The following is a 17351-nucleotide window of genomic DNA, read 5'->3' as shown; positions in this document are numbered from 1 at the left end:
TTGCATCTGCATGAGACTGTACATCAAACAAAGCAAAGGGAAAAGGCTGTTTAAGTCTTCATCTCCTTATCCAGCATCCATAAAATAATGGAGAACAAATTGAGGGTTGGGAGAACTTCATTCTCCATGAATGACTCCATTTCATTGCAAATAATTGCTGAAACCTTCTCTGCCATTAAGTTGGTTGCACCAAATGTTACCAGCAACAGGTGGTTTATCTAAGATAGTAGTAGCAGTTGAACAAAATTATAAAATTAAACTGCAAATTCATAATTTAATTCAAAATGAGTAAATAACACAAGATGAGAAGTATGTTTGGATAAACATAAAAAAGTTTACAAAATAAATTCAATTTGTACACAACTACTTTTAGACTACCAAAGATCAAAGTTACATACATAGAATTGAAAGGAACACTGTAAATAAATGTAAGCAAAATTTGAAATCTCAAAGCTCAGTGAGATTAGAAGCTCAGCTTCTAATCATTCAGGTATAAAATCAAGAAGTGTGTGTGTTTTCTTATAGCAAAGCCTCATCAGGCTATCTGCTGAGCCCACCGAGGGGAATAGAACCTCTGATTTTAGCATTGTAAACCTGTAGACTTACAGTAAGCAGGGGCATCAAGAAGTGAAGTTAAACTATAATTTAAGGAGAAAGATAACTGCACAAGGACATGTTCCTATAGGTGGAGGGTTGTTATGCGATTACTTATATGCTACAGCACAAATGACTCACATTAAACGAAGGCTAGTGGTGAGCAAAAGATTTTAGCATATAGAGGGCAGCAATAATAAAATTTTTTTATGTGAGAACAGGTAAGATATTGTACAGGAAATTTTAGTATAATATTGTTTTAAATATAGAAATTGACTTATAGCCTAGTTTGAAGATTGTAAATTTTATTTTTAATAAAATAGTTGACACATCTATCAATTTTCAAAATATTCATACAACGGATATTAAACAAAAAGATATTTGAATCTATAGATATTCTTTTCTCCTATGTCACATCACGTTGGAATAGGCTCATGGAATCTGAAAGTGTCAGACACAACTCTCCACACGCTTCCATCATTTCCTTGTTTGGCTGTTAACAGGAAGGACTCAGAAAACTTACATCTGTTCTTCCCAGAAAACTTTATATTCCCAGCAGCATGAACAAGAATTGTTGTCTGCCCTTGAACAAATTCATCTAAGATGGAAATAATGTAAAATTTTATTTTACCTAAAGTTTGTCTTTCAAGCCATAGTTGATCAACCTGGTAAATTTTCCCATAAACAAGCACATACATATGTACACTAAACAGTAACTGCAAGTAAATACTGTTTTTAAAAAAAAATTATATTATTTTAGATTGTTATTAGGAAAATGAAACATAAATAACCATTTATCATTTAAACATTCTAAATCAAAGCAATGAAACTTTATTGCAGTAACTAATATAAAACTTACCAAGTAATACAATTCAATAATAGAACAATAACTGAAATTCAAGTTACCTTTTAGTATAATCCAAAACCAAGTTATTTTTATGTAATTTACATATAAACCCACCTAAAATTGGCTGAGCATCTAAACTAAGAAGATCACTTTCACTAGCTGGAAGAGTTTGAAAGAACTTTCCAATATTTTCTCTTCCAGTGACATAATTTCCATTCCAGACAACATTTCCAGACTGTTCATACAAATTGGAAATTAGCTAAAAAAATTGTAAAAAAGCAACAGAAGTTTAATATTTCAAAAACATTTCTGCTCACACTAGAATGTTAGCATTTCAAAACTTAGATCACCATCAGAAGATAAAAAAAGTATAAAATCAAAACTTAACTTTTTTTTAATTAATAGCAAATGGTAAGTTAAACATACAACAAAATCTGCTACATTTCTTCACATAGTTGTTATTTAAATAGATCAATGGAAAATTTTTTATCATCTTAGATAAACACATTTTTCTAAATATAACTACTTGTTTAATATTAAAGTTTAAACAAATTTGAGAAGGGGTCTATCATTCCATCTCCACAAAGCTTCATAAAATAATATAACCATCACTAAAAATAAAATACTAAAAGTTGTTGTAAATAGCAGCAGAGCAAGGTTATAATTAAGTTATACCACAAACTGTGATGATTGTATCATTCCTTGCCATAAATCAGTTTCCAAAAAACAATGAAAGAATATGATTGAAAACTACTGAATATAGATCAATATGATTAACAAGTAAGGCCAAAATGGCAAAATAATTTATCATTCCCTTGTTACAGAATAGTTTTATTCAATCTGATAAAATTGACTATGAAAATATCAGTTAAAGCTGTTGAGAACAGCATCAACAAGAAGAAACACTGAATTATACAGAGAAAAATACCATCAATAATTGAAAAGTGAATATCAGTCACTGATTTAACACTGTTAGCTGAGATTCACTAATTATTAGAGAAATGATGCTGTGCACATGTAAAACTTGTACATATGTGAATGAGAAGAATGAAACCAAGTGGTCAACATTTCAGACAAACTTTTACACTGAACTATGATCTAGGAATTATGGTTTTATGGCATCAATATATATTACTTATTATTAACAAAATGTAAATATTAATGCCACTTTAATAAATTCAAGAACATGGAAAATTAAAGACTGCTGAATTTATATTAAAAGGAATACTGTTTAATTTTATTGCATGTGGTGAAAGTAACAGATCTGAGAAAAAATTAGTGAAGATGCAAAGAGAGGCTGCTTGTAGGGGTAATTGCCCCTAGATACCACCCAAAAGATGGTACCATATGGGGCTAGTCACCAACATTGTAAATGTTTCATATATTTTATTTATTGACTTACTTTTAAAACTTTTATTCAATTTTAAATATAATTTTCTCATTGAACTTGCATACTAATGTGACATAACTCTTAAAGACCTGCTCTTATGTTAAACTGACACAAAAATATATTCTCATAAAATGATCAAGTGTAGTCATACAACATCAACTATTGTTCAATATAAAGTTGAATTTTACTTGTAAAAACAAAACCACCAATTAAAGATGGTTGAAAGGAAATTTATTGTTGTGCAGAATCTAAAATATAATATTGAATAATGTGAAGAAGTGAAAATATCAAATAAAATAATGCCTGTTTTTTAGAGGGATAAAAAAAGGAAGTAAGAAAGAAAATAATAAAGATGAAATTTCAAATTCACCATGGTAGAAAAAGACCCAGGTGAAAATACAGATGAATTACATTATAGTGAGGATGAGAAAGAAATGATAATGGGTAAAGATGACAACTTCAGATGCAATCTGGTTGAAAGTTTAAAAGCTGATTCTGTTATGAACTTTATTGAACTAGCTGCTCTAATTTTCAAGGATGTTGGTTACATTAAATTGTTAACAAATCGGTGACCTTGTATTGAATAATCTCTCAAGAAAACAATGGTCAAACTTGGGACCAACTCCTCCCAAAATGCAGGTGTTATCCTTGCTAAAGTACAATGCTGAACAAAGGCTGTGAGCCAAGGGTTAACCCAAAATTGGTTCATCAAAGATCTAGAAGATGGAGAGCATGTTGAATGCACATGGCTAATATATTCAGTAAAGAAAGAAGTCACATTTTGGTTTTATTCTACTGTCTACTCTTTCCATAGAGTACTTCAAGTTCAAGATTGGACTCTGAATTGGAACATGGTCTCTTCAACTGGAAGAAAACAGAGAAGCTAAAAATTACTGAGGGAATTTTATACCATTAGAGAGCATTTGTTAAATGCAAAGAGAAGAAGCAGGAAGTGATGAAACAAGGTAAGATGCATGAAGTATTAGACAAGCAAATTCAGGATGAAAGATATTACTGGAAATAATAAAGCTCCCATCTTCACAAAATTTTGCTTCAAGAGGTCATGCAGAAAACTTGAGAAAACCTATGCTCATTGTCCTACTTACCATACAACATCCTAAATGAATTTGTTCTTTATATGTGACATATCAGGAATTGAATCGAAAAGAATAACAAAGTATTTTGCCTCTTTGATCTAATTTTTATTTGTTTCTCTGTTATTCAACACAGTTAAAAACAAATAAAAATCAGATCAAAGAGGTAAAATACTTTGGTATTCTTTTCGATTCAATTCCTGATATGTCACATGCAGAGCAACTGTCCAAAATAATTTGGCCATTTGTCAAAAAAGCATTTGTCAAATTCTTGGTACTTAAGAAAAAGCATGCTGCTAGATATGAGGACTTACTCATTAAGAAAATTTGTAAACATGGGTTGGATTTTCTTGATTGTCAGGCTCAAATGTATGACACACAACAACACACCTGTTATATCAGATGATCTCAGTGGCAAGGCTCAGTGAGAAAAACCACAAGATAACATTTACAAATTGTGACATCTAATGTCTTAACTTGGCAGGAATACATTCAGTATCTGTTGATACTTCCATAATACATTCTTTGGAGCAGTAGAACAAGTGTATGTATTCTTCTCTAGATCAACCACTCAATGGAAGAATATAAAAGCAAAATTTATTTAGTTGTGAAAAACAAATCCAACACTTGTTGGAGTGCTAGAGATGGGGTAGTGTACTTAATTGCGAGTTCATTTGATGATTTTATTATGCTTCTTCAATCTCTGAGTGAAGGTGAACTGGAAACAGCTGATACAAGAGCAAAAGCTAGGCACTCCTTTAACAGTCTTCTGGCTTTTCATTTTGTTCACTTACTACAGATTTGGAAACATGTCTTACAAAAAAATCAGTGTTGTTCAAAAGTGTCTACAGTCTGAATCTGCAAGAAGAAGCTGATCTTTTCACCCTGAAGGAGAATTTTCTTATACAATGTTCCTAATTATGTCAAAGCTAAAATGACAAAGGCCTAGTGTTTGTAGAAACATGGGATATCTCCACTAATAAATGTGTTAGACAGGAACAGAATCCCTAGTGAGGATGTACTAATCAATGTCTAACTCTTGTGCAAGAGATAAGAATGGTGATAAGCCTAGCTTTAGATGGACTAGTTCAAGAAATCTAGGATTGTAGTAAATGATTTGAAGAAATGAACTGGATGTTAAATTGCTCATCAGTGGTGATATTGATCTAGACACACTGATACTCAGGTGTGCCAATTTTGCTAATATGTATGATGTCAAGAGAATGTCACTTTATGAAGTAATACTGAATTGCCATATGATACTTTGGAAAAGACAAAATTCAGAAGTTTCACTACCAGAAACTCCAGAAGAGCTGCTGAAGACAACTGTTCAATATGAGAAAGATGTTTTTCCAAATCTGTGCACAGCCTTGCAGATTCTATTAATAATGCCCATTTATGTTGCCACTTGGAAGAGATCTTTCAGTAAATTAAAAATCATAAAAATTATCTTTGGTCAACCACGACACGGGAGCACTTAACTAATTTAGCCATTCAAGCGACTGAGAAAGAATGTTTTGTCTACATCATTGACAAGATTGCTACTAAGAAAAAGCATAAAAAGGTAAAATCTTAATACCAAAAAACAAATTGCCAAAGTTTGCCTTGCAACCTCTGAATCTTTTCAAGCTGCAGCTTATATTGACTATGTGAATTGTGTGAAATAAATGTACGTTTCTACCTGAGAAATTTGCTTTATTCTAACCACATGCTTTGAGGTGCATAATTGATTCATTAATTTAATGGAATTACAAGATGACAGATGAAATGGGATGAGGTTGTAGGTCAGGGGTTTTTAAATTTGAGTGAGTGGGGTGTAAGAGAGTACTATTTTTTTCAATCGGGGAGGCATACCAAAAAAAAACAAAAACAACAACACAATTTCCAGATACAGCATGTCTTAGAGCTGCCACTGAGCTAAACAGAACACTGGTTCACACAACACCCACAGAAATAATTCAAAATAGAATGTGACTGAACAAAACACTGCAGTATGCAGACAATGAAACATTAAATAACACAGTAACATTTTACAAGACATTCTGTAAAACAGTATAACTGTATAATACAAAAATACTCTTAAAGTGTAAATGTATACAAGAAATCAATCCAAAATACAATTAATTTATAAACCAAAAATCGTAGTTGTATTGGTTGTTTCAGAAGTTACTTTTCCACCATTAACAATATCACTTCAAAACACAAAAATTATTCAACATATTTAAGTCATAGTGCATCATCATTTCTTAGTTGAAAATTCCTTAATCAACTGTAACTAAAACCATATACTTACTCTTCTAGATGATGCTTTTAAAATCTAATACAATTATGAATCTCTACAAAATAGTTTTTACACACTTTTCCTAAAAGTTAACATTTTCCTATTCTGACAATATATTTTGGATAGCTATTTCCCTTCACTCACATTAGCTATTTTTGTTCTTTGCTGCCCCTTATATCTAAAATTTTTACTCACACATGCCACAGACCTTCTGTTTCCCCCTATTGGAATCAAGTGATTCCAATGTATCTCATGTAAATCATCATGCATTACCTCTCCACCAACAGAAGCATAGTATACTTACGTGATGCATGTAAGTCTGCCTCTACTTGCCTCTATTGAACTATTGCTTTGTAGTTTGACAGAAAGTAAGGAGGCACCAAAAGTATGTGTGGAGGAAGGGTGGGAAGAATGAGTGGAAGGATGTACCTATCAGAAATACATTTTAGTACAGGAAAATTATAACTTCTGATATGGTATTTCCTTCCACTCACAAGATGAGATATAATCCCACATAAACTAGGAAGAAGGGACTGGTGTGCAGGAACAACAGACATCACCCCCCCAACCCCAAAAGTATCTGAAAGGTACTCCCATAAACGAGAAAGTCATATCTAAAGATAGAAACATCACCACTTCTAAGTCAGGTATACTCTTTGCCCTTCTGTGGAATGTGTAAGATACTAGGATGGAAAATGAGAGAAGTGCATCTGCGTAGGAGAGAATGTGATAGGAAAGTGATCTTAACAAGAGAAAGATATTGTAACTCAATCTCAAAATGAGAAAAGTTGGTAAACAAGGGATGTGCCCTTGGATGCAGAGTGGCTATGATGTGGTGGACTGTACTTGGTAAGTCAACTACATCCAAAACTTCCTAGCAAGGTACCAACATCCATGCAAGAGAAAAATGCTCCAATTTCTGGTTATGACACACAGATTAGTTCTGAGCTATCAATCCAGAAAGTTGATACCCAGTATCTAAAGAATGTCTATTGCATGCAATCAACCCCCCAACTGTGAAACAATCTATGACCTTCAAATTTGCAATAACATCCCCATATGAAAGAAAATGAGAAATAACCAAGGACAGAACCAAAGCTATCCCACATACCACTACAGTGACCCACAATACAGACAGAGGAAATTGAGAGAGGAAGACAAACACCCCAAAACCTTTGTGAAAACATATGTTGAATGGTTCACTCTAAATCCAACACAGGCTACTGGGTATCAACATCCAGCAGAAGGACAATAGTTCACAACTGAAGAGGTGAACTGCATTTTCGATGATTCAACTCCAATGGTTGTGTAAACAGTATAAAGAGTTCATGTTATCCAGCAAGGTGACAGCTCAACTCCTCTGGAAGCTATGTCCCACTTACATTAGCAGAACACCACTGCCTTATTACTGACTGAATGGTTATAGCCATCTTTTTGTGGAACCCATTCACCTCATTTACTTGGAACTGGAAAATGATAAGGGCTCTCACACACTACTAGAAGAAAGGATGGTGATTATGAGATCAAGTATCTTCATGCCCATATACAGGAGTTCGCCAACAAAGACAAGATGCCAGAGAAAAAGTAAGGATGTTGAACCTGATGAAAGGACTCCTGGAACAAAGTCTACAAATACTACAACAAAGGGGTATAAGTACAAAAGATCAAAGTAAAACACAGTTGGTGTGGGGCAGGAGGAGAATTATCTCAAATGATCTGTATTGGAACACAGATAAAAAAAAAGATAAATGAAAGAAAGGGAATTAGGTAAAAGAAGTTACCTCCCCTAGATGCTGATGTCTTGAGTAGGAGAGAAAGATCCAGACAAAGGAGTACAGAGGGAGTGGGAAAATAGCAAATATGATCTGACCTCTGACATACACAGGCATAGAGGAGAAGGAATTATGCTTAAAGAAAAGATAAAACATGGAACATGAGAAAAATGATGCAATTAAAGGTAAAGTGAGAGAATAAAAAATCACATAAATATCCCAGGTCAGAATGATATGCAGTTGAGAAGGATGACTAATCCAAAGGATAGTAAGGATAGGCAAGGTAAACTGCCATGGTTTTAGGGAAAAAACAAAGATGTGAGACAAGGCTGCCTGATAATCCAATATCAAGGGGACCAAAGAACCACAGTCAGGAAACCAAGGGAAAAACACTGCCACTTGAGACACAAGGGTTTGATCTGTGGGAAATCCCTGACTTGTAGGTTAACTGCAGAACATATTCATTTACTGCACCAATAACTGCCCACTAAAAAAGAGGAAATATAACAAGCTAAAAGAAAGCTACCTGCAGATATAAACTTTGTTTCTCCACCATGGACTGAATAAAAGCCAAGCATGAAGATTACTGATGTGAGTATCCACATGGAGTATTACTGAACAAAATGGAAGAATAAGGGCAAGAGACAAAAGAATCTGCAGTGGAAGAAAAGTTGTAGCTGGATAAGTTGTGGAAATCACAGTTGAGCCAGCCATTAAGGAACAATCATGGAGATGAGGAGAATCAACCATGGCAGTATAAGGACAGGGGAGGGAAGAAAGCATACAGAAAACTGTGGGACCAATTTCAGCTGAAGGCATCAACAGTCTCAGCTTGAGGAGGAGGTACCACAAATAGAGGTAATGAGAGATTAAAAGTAAAGGAATTTTTATTGGAAGAATCTCATGGAAGATAAAGTCACTGGAAAACCAGAGAATCAAGAGACCATTCTAATGGGTAGAATGTCAGAATATGAAAAAAGACTGCAATCTAAGTGAGAGTACCTGGAACATAGGATGCAAGGGTAAAATATTGTCTGAGGACATCTGAAAGAGCAGATTGAATATGCAAAAATAGAAGAATAATTGTGAATAGATGCTACTCACATAAGGAACGTTACCAAAGAAAGGACGAGAAGAAAAGGAACAGACCATAAAACACCATCAATAACAGAAAGGAAAACAAACAGCAGTGTCATACTTGATACCAAACCAAAAGCCAAGGAATTATTTACATTTATAAGTGTGAGAACTGCTGGACTACTTTTAATGGTATACAAACTACCAGTTAACACTCCTACGAAAAGACGTTTCTAGTCCCAATTTCTCCAAGCCTGGCTGTGGTTTCGCTAGATAGTAGATAGGGACAGTGGGAATCTCATTAATCCATTCATTAATGGATTTAAATGGCAATTTCATTTAAATACAAAATTATTAGCCTGATATTAATAACCTTTCAAGTTGCTCTGGGGCCTATTAGACCCCACTTTTCATAGGAGTGTTAAATGCCCAAACTCACACAAATGGAAGTGTTGTGAAATGTTATTTCTCTCTCTCTGTCTCACACACACACACACATACATATATATATATATTCTTTATAACATGCAATTGCACTTCATTCCAGTATACACATTTATTCTGATAGAATGAGAATTGTATTCACTTTAACTTTTCCTTTAAGGAAAACATTTTCATCTATGTGTGATGATAAATTGATTCAAAATGTGTTAAAATTTGTTGTTTTGAAGTAATTGTACTGATGATAGAATTAATAAATTCCAAACTTTCAACAAAAATAGAAGTAATGTTCAAGAAAAATAAAATCTGATGTTCATCATTCCTGTACCCACCCCCCACGTATAATAAGATTCAATAATACAATTTCACTATATAAAACCCTCTGGAACACTGATTCTCAACTACCAATCAGTGGATCAGTGCTGGTCTATCACAAACATCTTGGTCCATTAGATTTCATAAATATGAAAAGACAGAATATTCATACATACATTGTAATGTGTTTTTCATTGTAACTGCCTTTTAGTGATCTACAACAGTAGGGAGTCATAATCCGTGATGACGAGAAAACCCACTTGCAGAGAAAATTATATATTTAAAAATGCTGTTTTTAAATATATAAACAAGTAGGAAGTCAGCCCCAACATCAAACAGAAACACTAGTATGGAACACAGTAACTGTATATAACAACAAAACACACTAGAATATATTGTGTGTGTATGTAGCAAATTCCTTCAGAATACATTGTGACAGTATGTATCAAAATACATCAAAACAACTTATGACTGAACACAACAAAACATTTCACACCACACTGAGACCATTTTTATACCTGCAGAACTGTCAATATTACATAAATTTAGAAACAATTTATTTACCTATAAAGCAATGAATGTTACACAGATTTAGGAGAAATTTTTTCACTCAGAAGACCATGAATGCAATAGAAATTCAGAGCAATCTCTTTACCTATAAAACCATGAATGATATAAATTAAGAAACATTTTTTGATTGTTTTCCTCACAAAATCAAGAATATTATATTTTTAATAACAATTTTTTTCAGCTACAAAACAACAAATGTTGTACAAGTTTTACCTACAATATCTTCATATACAAAGTCATGAATGTAGAACAGAATTTTAAGACAAGTTCATCACCTACAAAGTCAAGAATGTTGTAGAAACTTAGAGACAATTCTTCCACCTACATGCCGCTGCTTGTCAAATTTCTCATAGTAGATTCTGGCAAATTCCTCCCCAGACTGACAAGCCTGACTTATTTGTGTCTTTTTGTCCTTTAAAAACAAAACAAAAACAAGTTAACCTACTGTTCACACAATTTAAAACATTATAAGTATTATAGATTAAAAAGTTACTGAGAAACATATATTTTATCTCAAGCTAAGAGTAACTTTCAAGTTCTTTTCTGTATTATATAATAAATAAATCCTTTAATATTTCAAAGTTTACAGTTCTGTACTATTTATGCAAGTTCAGAACTCTCTAACCTATAAATCATTAATCTCTAAACAAGGCTTCAACAAACATTTTAAGATTTAGGAGTTTGTCCAAAAACTCAAGAGCCAAATATGTCTAACTTTCCAACTTTTTGTGCAGGAAAATGTTGGATACGTATTAGTTATTCACTTTCACAGCATCACGTGCATATTAACAATCACATAATATCAACAACTTGACAGTATTGCTAAAACTAACTGCCTTTATTCCTGTCCGAGTATAAATATGATCACTGATTGGTTGTATTGAGAGAATTAAGAAAAACAAAATGGCAAAAAATTAGCAATACATTGTGTAACCACAAAGATTCATTCCTGAAAACAAATGAAGAATTTAATCCATCATTAAAATCCTAGAAATACAGTTCAATTAAAAATTCAAAGAGAGTGAAAATACTTCAGGACTTTGAAGAGTCCAATGCTGTTCTACATTCAACTTTTCTTTAGCACAGCCCTACATATGAATAAAATTGGAGAAAGCTCTAGGCATAATGATGGCATTTTAGTTTTCATGATGACCTAACACCCAGTATTTGTGAAGGCCTGCCTTAACATTCCTGTAAGTTTATAAATCCCTAATATTTCTGTGAGATTTCCTTAGTTAAGTGCAAAATCTCTTATCGTTTCTAGTAAACATTTTTCATGACTTTCTCAATATGTTATCTTTATTTTTTAAACTTTGCAGACATATATCTTTTAATATAAGTATCTGAAATAAAAAGAGAAGATGAATCTGTTACAATATCTCTTCCTCAAGCAAATAAACTATAAAAGTACTAAGAAATAAATTTAAAAAATTGGTAGGAACTTAGGTAATTAGTTGCAGAAACTCCCTTTAATATTTGGTCCATAATGGTAGCTTAAATATAAGACAGTAAGCATAGGCTTTGGATTATTTAATCAGACCGAACATTCAATAAATAAAAATTGCTTGTCCTGTTTTGCTCCTTAGTCAAATACACTTGGATACTTAAACAGTAATAACAGGAAATTTAATAAATTATGTGACACTGATTTAATCAATTCTCATAGGCAATCATTTAACTGAGGTAACTTCTCAGCTTTACTTATATATTTCTACACCCCCAGAAAAATAGCTTTCTGTATACTGTAAAAGTCAAAGTTCACTGGTGACCCAATAACATACAATTACCATATTTTACAGCATTAAAGATGCTATTTTTCCCCAAAAATAAGTCTAAAAAATTTACCCTGTATCTTCCAGGCCAAAGGTTACATTGCTCATAGGCCTAAACCTAAGCTTAGAGGAAGCATTTCGATACCAGACAGTATGTTTGTGTTGTTCTTATAGCAAAGCCACATTGAGCTATCTACTGAGCCCACTAAGGAGAATCAAACATCTGAGTTTAGCACTGTAAATAGGTAGACTTACTGCTGTACTAGTGGGGGGAAGGACTACAAGACAGTGATCCAAGTCCCTCTACATGACCCAGAATGAAATGTATAAGTTACTTAGTATTAAATAACAAATAAATAAAACAAGAAAAGGTCACTGTACATATGGTGCTGTAATACCAGCATTATTTTTAACTTCCCAGGCTTAGAAGAATGTTATTACTGGTAATAATACATACATTACAATGGTAAAATAAGATATACATTTTAAAAGATAGATATGATAACCATATAGCTCACAAAAAATGAGAAGTGGGCATGATAATTTATGTACCATTAGTCATTAAACAATTCACAAAAGATCTTGGTAAGACTGGTGGAAGTGCTGCAAACTTATTCTTATGTTTATCTTTTTTTTATTTAAAATTTAGCTAATCAAAATGGTGGAGGGTGCATTTTTGATGCCGGGAAATACAGTACATCCTAGATCCACCAGGGGTCAGTTTCCTAATGAAGCTATATACAAGTTACATAACTATTTTTTGAACAAAAGTTAAATAATTATAGTTATTTATTTTCCTAGTAATCTCCTATCCACTATTTTTGTACTTTAGACTGTACAGATGTTTTCAAGCTAACACAACAGTTGCAAAAGTTGACATATTTTTATACCAAAATTATATTTCTGTTAATATTTACTTTCTCTTATGTTATAGCTTCATCAAAACAAAAGTTAGTTTTCTCTGCCCATCTACATATTAGTAAGAATCTTATCTTGCTTGTTCCAGAGCAAGTTAAATCTTATGATTCTCTCCACCTATATCAATACACCCCTATCCCAGATCCATAAATAAGCTCTCCATCATTACTTCCTATTCATTTTTCCAAGATTGTTCAAACTAACAGACCCAAAAAAAGGCTATTGTGGGGATGAAAAGTGGAAGTGTGTGATAAGAAGCAAGTATTATCAAAATATATTTTCAATACTGGAAAATGTGAATTTCCAAAACACACTTCCCTCCACTCTAACTAGTATCCCACATTGACAAGGTGGAGGGACTGATGAGAGCAAGATCCACACATAAAACATCTGCATATGAAATAAGTGTGTAAAAATGAAACAGTAATAACATGCTAGCACGGTTGTCCATATTACTTCTGGAACAGGTATTCTCTTTGCCAAGTCGACATGAAACCTAAGGCTGACCAGTCACAGAGACAAAAACCCTAACAACAGGATAACTATACCCAAACTGACCTATTCCTGCAATACCAGACACATCTGTTCACAGTCAGTCAGCTATCTGATGTGCAGAACACCCACCCTTGATTAAATATTGTACATGAATACAACAAACCAAACCCAGAATTACAGGAACCTTTCTGTCTCCCTCATGATGAAATAGAAATTACCTAACCTGGGATTATGAACAAAAACCCTAGCTCCTCAACCTGAGAGGTGAGGGAACTCCTGCCTCCAAAATTATGAAGGAGATATGGAACAAACAAAGTGCAACAAAAGGCACAGAATTGATGCTCTGTATGTGGAATTATGAGGAACTGAGAACCATCTTCCATGATCATCAAATCAAAGTCAATGGCCAAAAAGAAGGGCCACACTCAACTGAACTGGATAGAGAAGTGTCATCTCTGAAGCAGAATTATGAGGAGGCTTCCATATAAGCTGGTTTTACTCCCACCACAAATCTGGTAAAACCATCAACAATTATTGGTAAGAGGGCACCCGACTTTGCCCTCTTCTCTTTGAGTGAAATGAGTTCAAGCATCACTCAAGTGGAACAGACCTCTATCCATCACTTCCACAACTGGAAATTGGGAGTAGTAAGCACTTTCATGCTTACCAAAGTAGATGTCAATAAATGCCTATGATCCTTTGAAAATTTAACAGGTGTTCTGTGATAGACTTGGACAACAATTACAAAGAAGATAAAAAATGCAAAACTATTGCAAGAGATAGACAAAAATGGGAAACTGAGTTTAAGATAAACATTGGTATCAGGCCTAGAACCCCAAACAGGAAGAAGGGAATTATAACCAAATATGGACTATCTATGTGATTGAAAACTAGGCATGCTGATCTGATAAATGTGGAGAAAAAGACATGACAGTATCCTATCTCAAATGATCAGCAAATCTACTAGCATGCATAGCAATGTTTGGCAGAGGTAGAAAGACCAGGTAATCAATCTAATAAGTTAAAAAGATGGAGAAGTTCTTTACTTACTACAATAGGAAAGATGGAGCATAGAAAACTAAAGATAGTAGGGCTACTTTAAACAATACAAAGAAATGTAAAAAAATTCAGAAAATATGATAACTATCATTTGAATTCACAAATACTAATGTTAGTGGAGAGGAGAGACCTCAGTGTTTGTTATGTATGACTATAGCATGAAGTCTAATAAATTAAAGTGGCATCTTGAAACATTGCATCATGAACTTGATAAATCATTAGACATCTTCTAAAGAAGACTAGAAGGATTTTACACACAAAAGCAAGCCTTTATAAAATTTTTATAACATAATAGTTGAATCAAAGGCACTTCTTGCATTTTACAAATTTACATACAGAATCACAGTGTAGCCTCATTCTACTGGAGAAAGTTTGGTTATCTGCTGCTATTAATATCTTTAAAATTATATTCAGGAAACCAACTACCAAACAGTTATACAGTGTTCCACTTACATATAACATGGTTGGAAGAAGAATATCTGACATAAGTGAAGACCTGTGTGATCAGTTGACTTAAAAAATTAAAACCTCACATTGTAGGTTGCAAGTGGATGAGACAACAAGTGTAATAAAAAATGCTCATTTAATTATTTATGGACAATATGTTACAGGCAGCAAAGTTAGAGGTCAAGTTGTTTTGTAAACATACTGATGGAAGAGCTACAGCAGTGGAAAATTAAGTATTATTGACAAATTTCTATATGCAAATTAGATAACTTGTGAGAACTGCACTGGGTTTGGCTGCTTATCAAAAAGGAGTATCCCACCTTATCAGAGAAGACTACAAAAATTCTTCAACCTTTTGTGACATCGTACTTGAGTGAAACAGGATTGTTTGCTGTTGCTGTCATGAAAACAAAGTACTGCTCTCAGATGATAACAGAAAAACTTTTGAGTTTCTGTTTAATCAATAAATCCATGACTTGTGGAAACATTTTACATTAAAAAGCTTAGACATCACACTAATAAAGGTGACTTGTTTCATGATCTTTGAAATAAATATTTACCACTTTAAATGTTCCTGCTTATACTTAAAAAAACAGACTGATTAAAGAGAGGTAAAGAAACTTCTATATTTGCTGTTGTTATCACTTGTGAAAATTATTCAGTATGAAGAGAGGGAACCTCAAGAATAATAATGCTGAGCTAGGGGCATAAATACTTAAAATTTGAAAACCAGTGCCCCAAGCATTTCTACTCAAAATAAGTTCATTCTCAGATGAGGCAAGAAGAAAATGCACTGGAAGTGTGAAGACAATTATCTATCAAAAATGCATTTTAAGCAAAATAAAATGTTAACCTCTGAGATGATACCTCCACACAAGGAATAGCTAAAATACCTTACTGAAACATCACTGATTAATCTAGATGAGCTCCCTTCAGAAAATAACCAAACAGAAATTACATAAAGTGTAACACCTGATAGCAGGGGCTCCATAAAGACACATCTTTGTGAAACTGCATTTTATTTCAATCATAGTATACCTTTCACCTAGAAAGACAAACAGGGAAAGGCCAAAGATCCCCAAGTGTTACACTGATGAGTGGGATATTTCCATAACCTACCAATTAGTTGAACATGAATTGTTAGCAAGCCAGAAAATGTAGTATGGTTAAGATGTAACCAGACTGTGTAGTTTTACTAACCATAACTAGATGACAGACAGTGACAAACCCATTCTTGAGGTCAGACATCTGAAAACTATGCCCTCCCACAATGCACATTTCATTACATAGGAATATCATTCTCTTATTAAATAATGCTATTGTTTATTAGTCAGAATATTTGAACTAGTTGTTTTTTTTTAGTATAAACAGTGATGGTGGAATTCGAAACAATTCAAAACGTACGTAAAGATTTTTTTTTTTTTTGGTACTACACTTATTTAATATTAACTAACATTATCAAACCAACCTATCTTTTCATTAATGTATTACTTCTATCATAAAAAAAAAAAAGTACCTAACTGGATATTTCGGTTAAATTTAAACCTAACATAATATGGTGGTACTACTATAGTATAAACCTACACACGCCTAACAATGCGTTGAGCTTCCTAAAACTAAAAACACTCTCCCTGACAAGTTGTATGCAATATCGCTATTTATATAACAAACACATGTAATATTAAATAGTGTAAAAATAATCATACGGTAGTCTTATTATGATACCTTATTTTATATATATCAACACATAAGAATCTTACCACTATAACAAACGCAGCCATAATTCGAAGCAAACGTTATTAGCGCACTCTAACACCAAAATTTACAAAACCACGAGTATAGAAATTACGAAAGAAACAATGGCACAGCAGTATCGTATAAACTATAAAGTATAAACCATATAAAAAATGAATAAATAAAGAATATAATATGAATAAATACACATCACACATTCTTAGTATTAACTTATAATGTTCATATGTGTATAATAAGGAACATTTGACCATTATATATCTACGTATGTAGGTAGATATATAGACGTTAAAACACTGCGACAGTTTTTAAACAGCTCCGAAGTCAATTTCAAATAAATAACCTGAAACTATTCCCACACTTCGAGCCTTATTTTCTTATAATACACGTTTTTAAACTGTTTTTTGCCCCCCCCGCTAGTACAGCGGTATGTCTCCGGATTTACAACGCTAAAATCAGGGGTTCGGTTCCCCTCGGTGGGCTGAGCAGATAGCCCCATGTGGCTTTGCTATAAGAATAACACACAA

The 17351-nt window shown here is 33.2% G+C and overlaps 1 protein-coding gene across 1 annotated transcript; it reads right to left on the bottom strand.

Annotated features, from left to right (window-relative positions):
- Positions 1-882: 882 nt before the first annotated feature.
- Nxt1 (NTF2-related export protein 1) lies at positions 883-16923 on the bottom strand. Its single transcript, XM_076501092.1, has 4 exons — positions 16833-16923; positions 10707-10793; positions 1556-1700; positions 883-1192 (listed from the first exon to the last, which is right to left on the bottom strand). The coding sequence occupies exons 1-4, from the start codon at positions 16851-16853 to the stop codon at positions 1011-1013; spliced, it is 435 nt and encodes a 144-aa protein (XP_076357207.1). The 5' UTR covers positions 16854-16923; the 3' UTR covers positions 883-1010.
- Between the last annotated feature and the right edge of the window lie 428 nt (positions 16924-17351).

The sequence above is a fragment of the Tachypleus tridentatus genome, chromosome 5 (genome assembly GCF_004210375.1).
Source record: "Tachypleus tridentatus isolate NWPU-2018 chromosome 5, ASM421037v1, whole genome shotgun sequence".
Classification (NCBI taxonomy): Eukaryota; Metazoa; Arthropoda; class Merostomata; order Xiphosura; family Limulidae; genus Tachypleus; species Tachypleus tridentatus.
The sequence above is the reverse complement of the archived record's forward strand: the minus strand, read 5'-3'. Positions and strand labels throughout refer to the sequence as shown.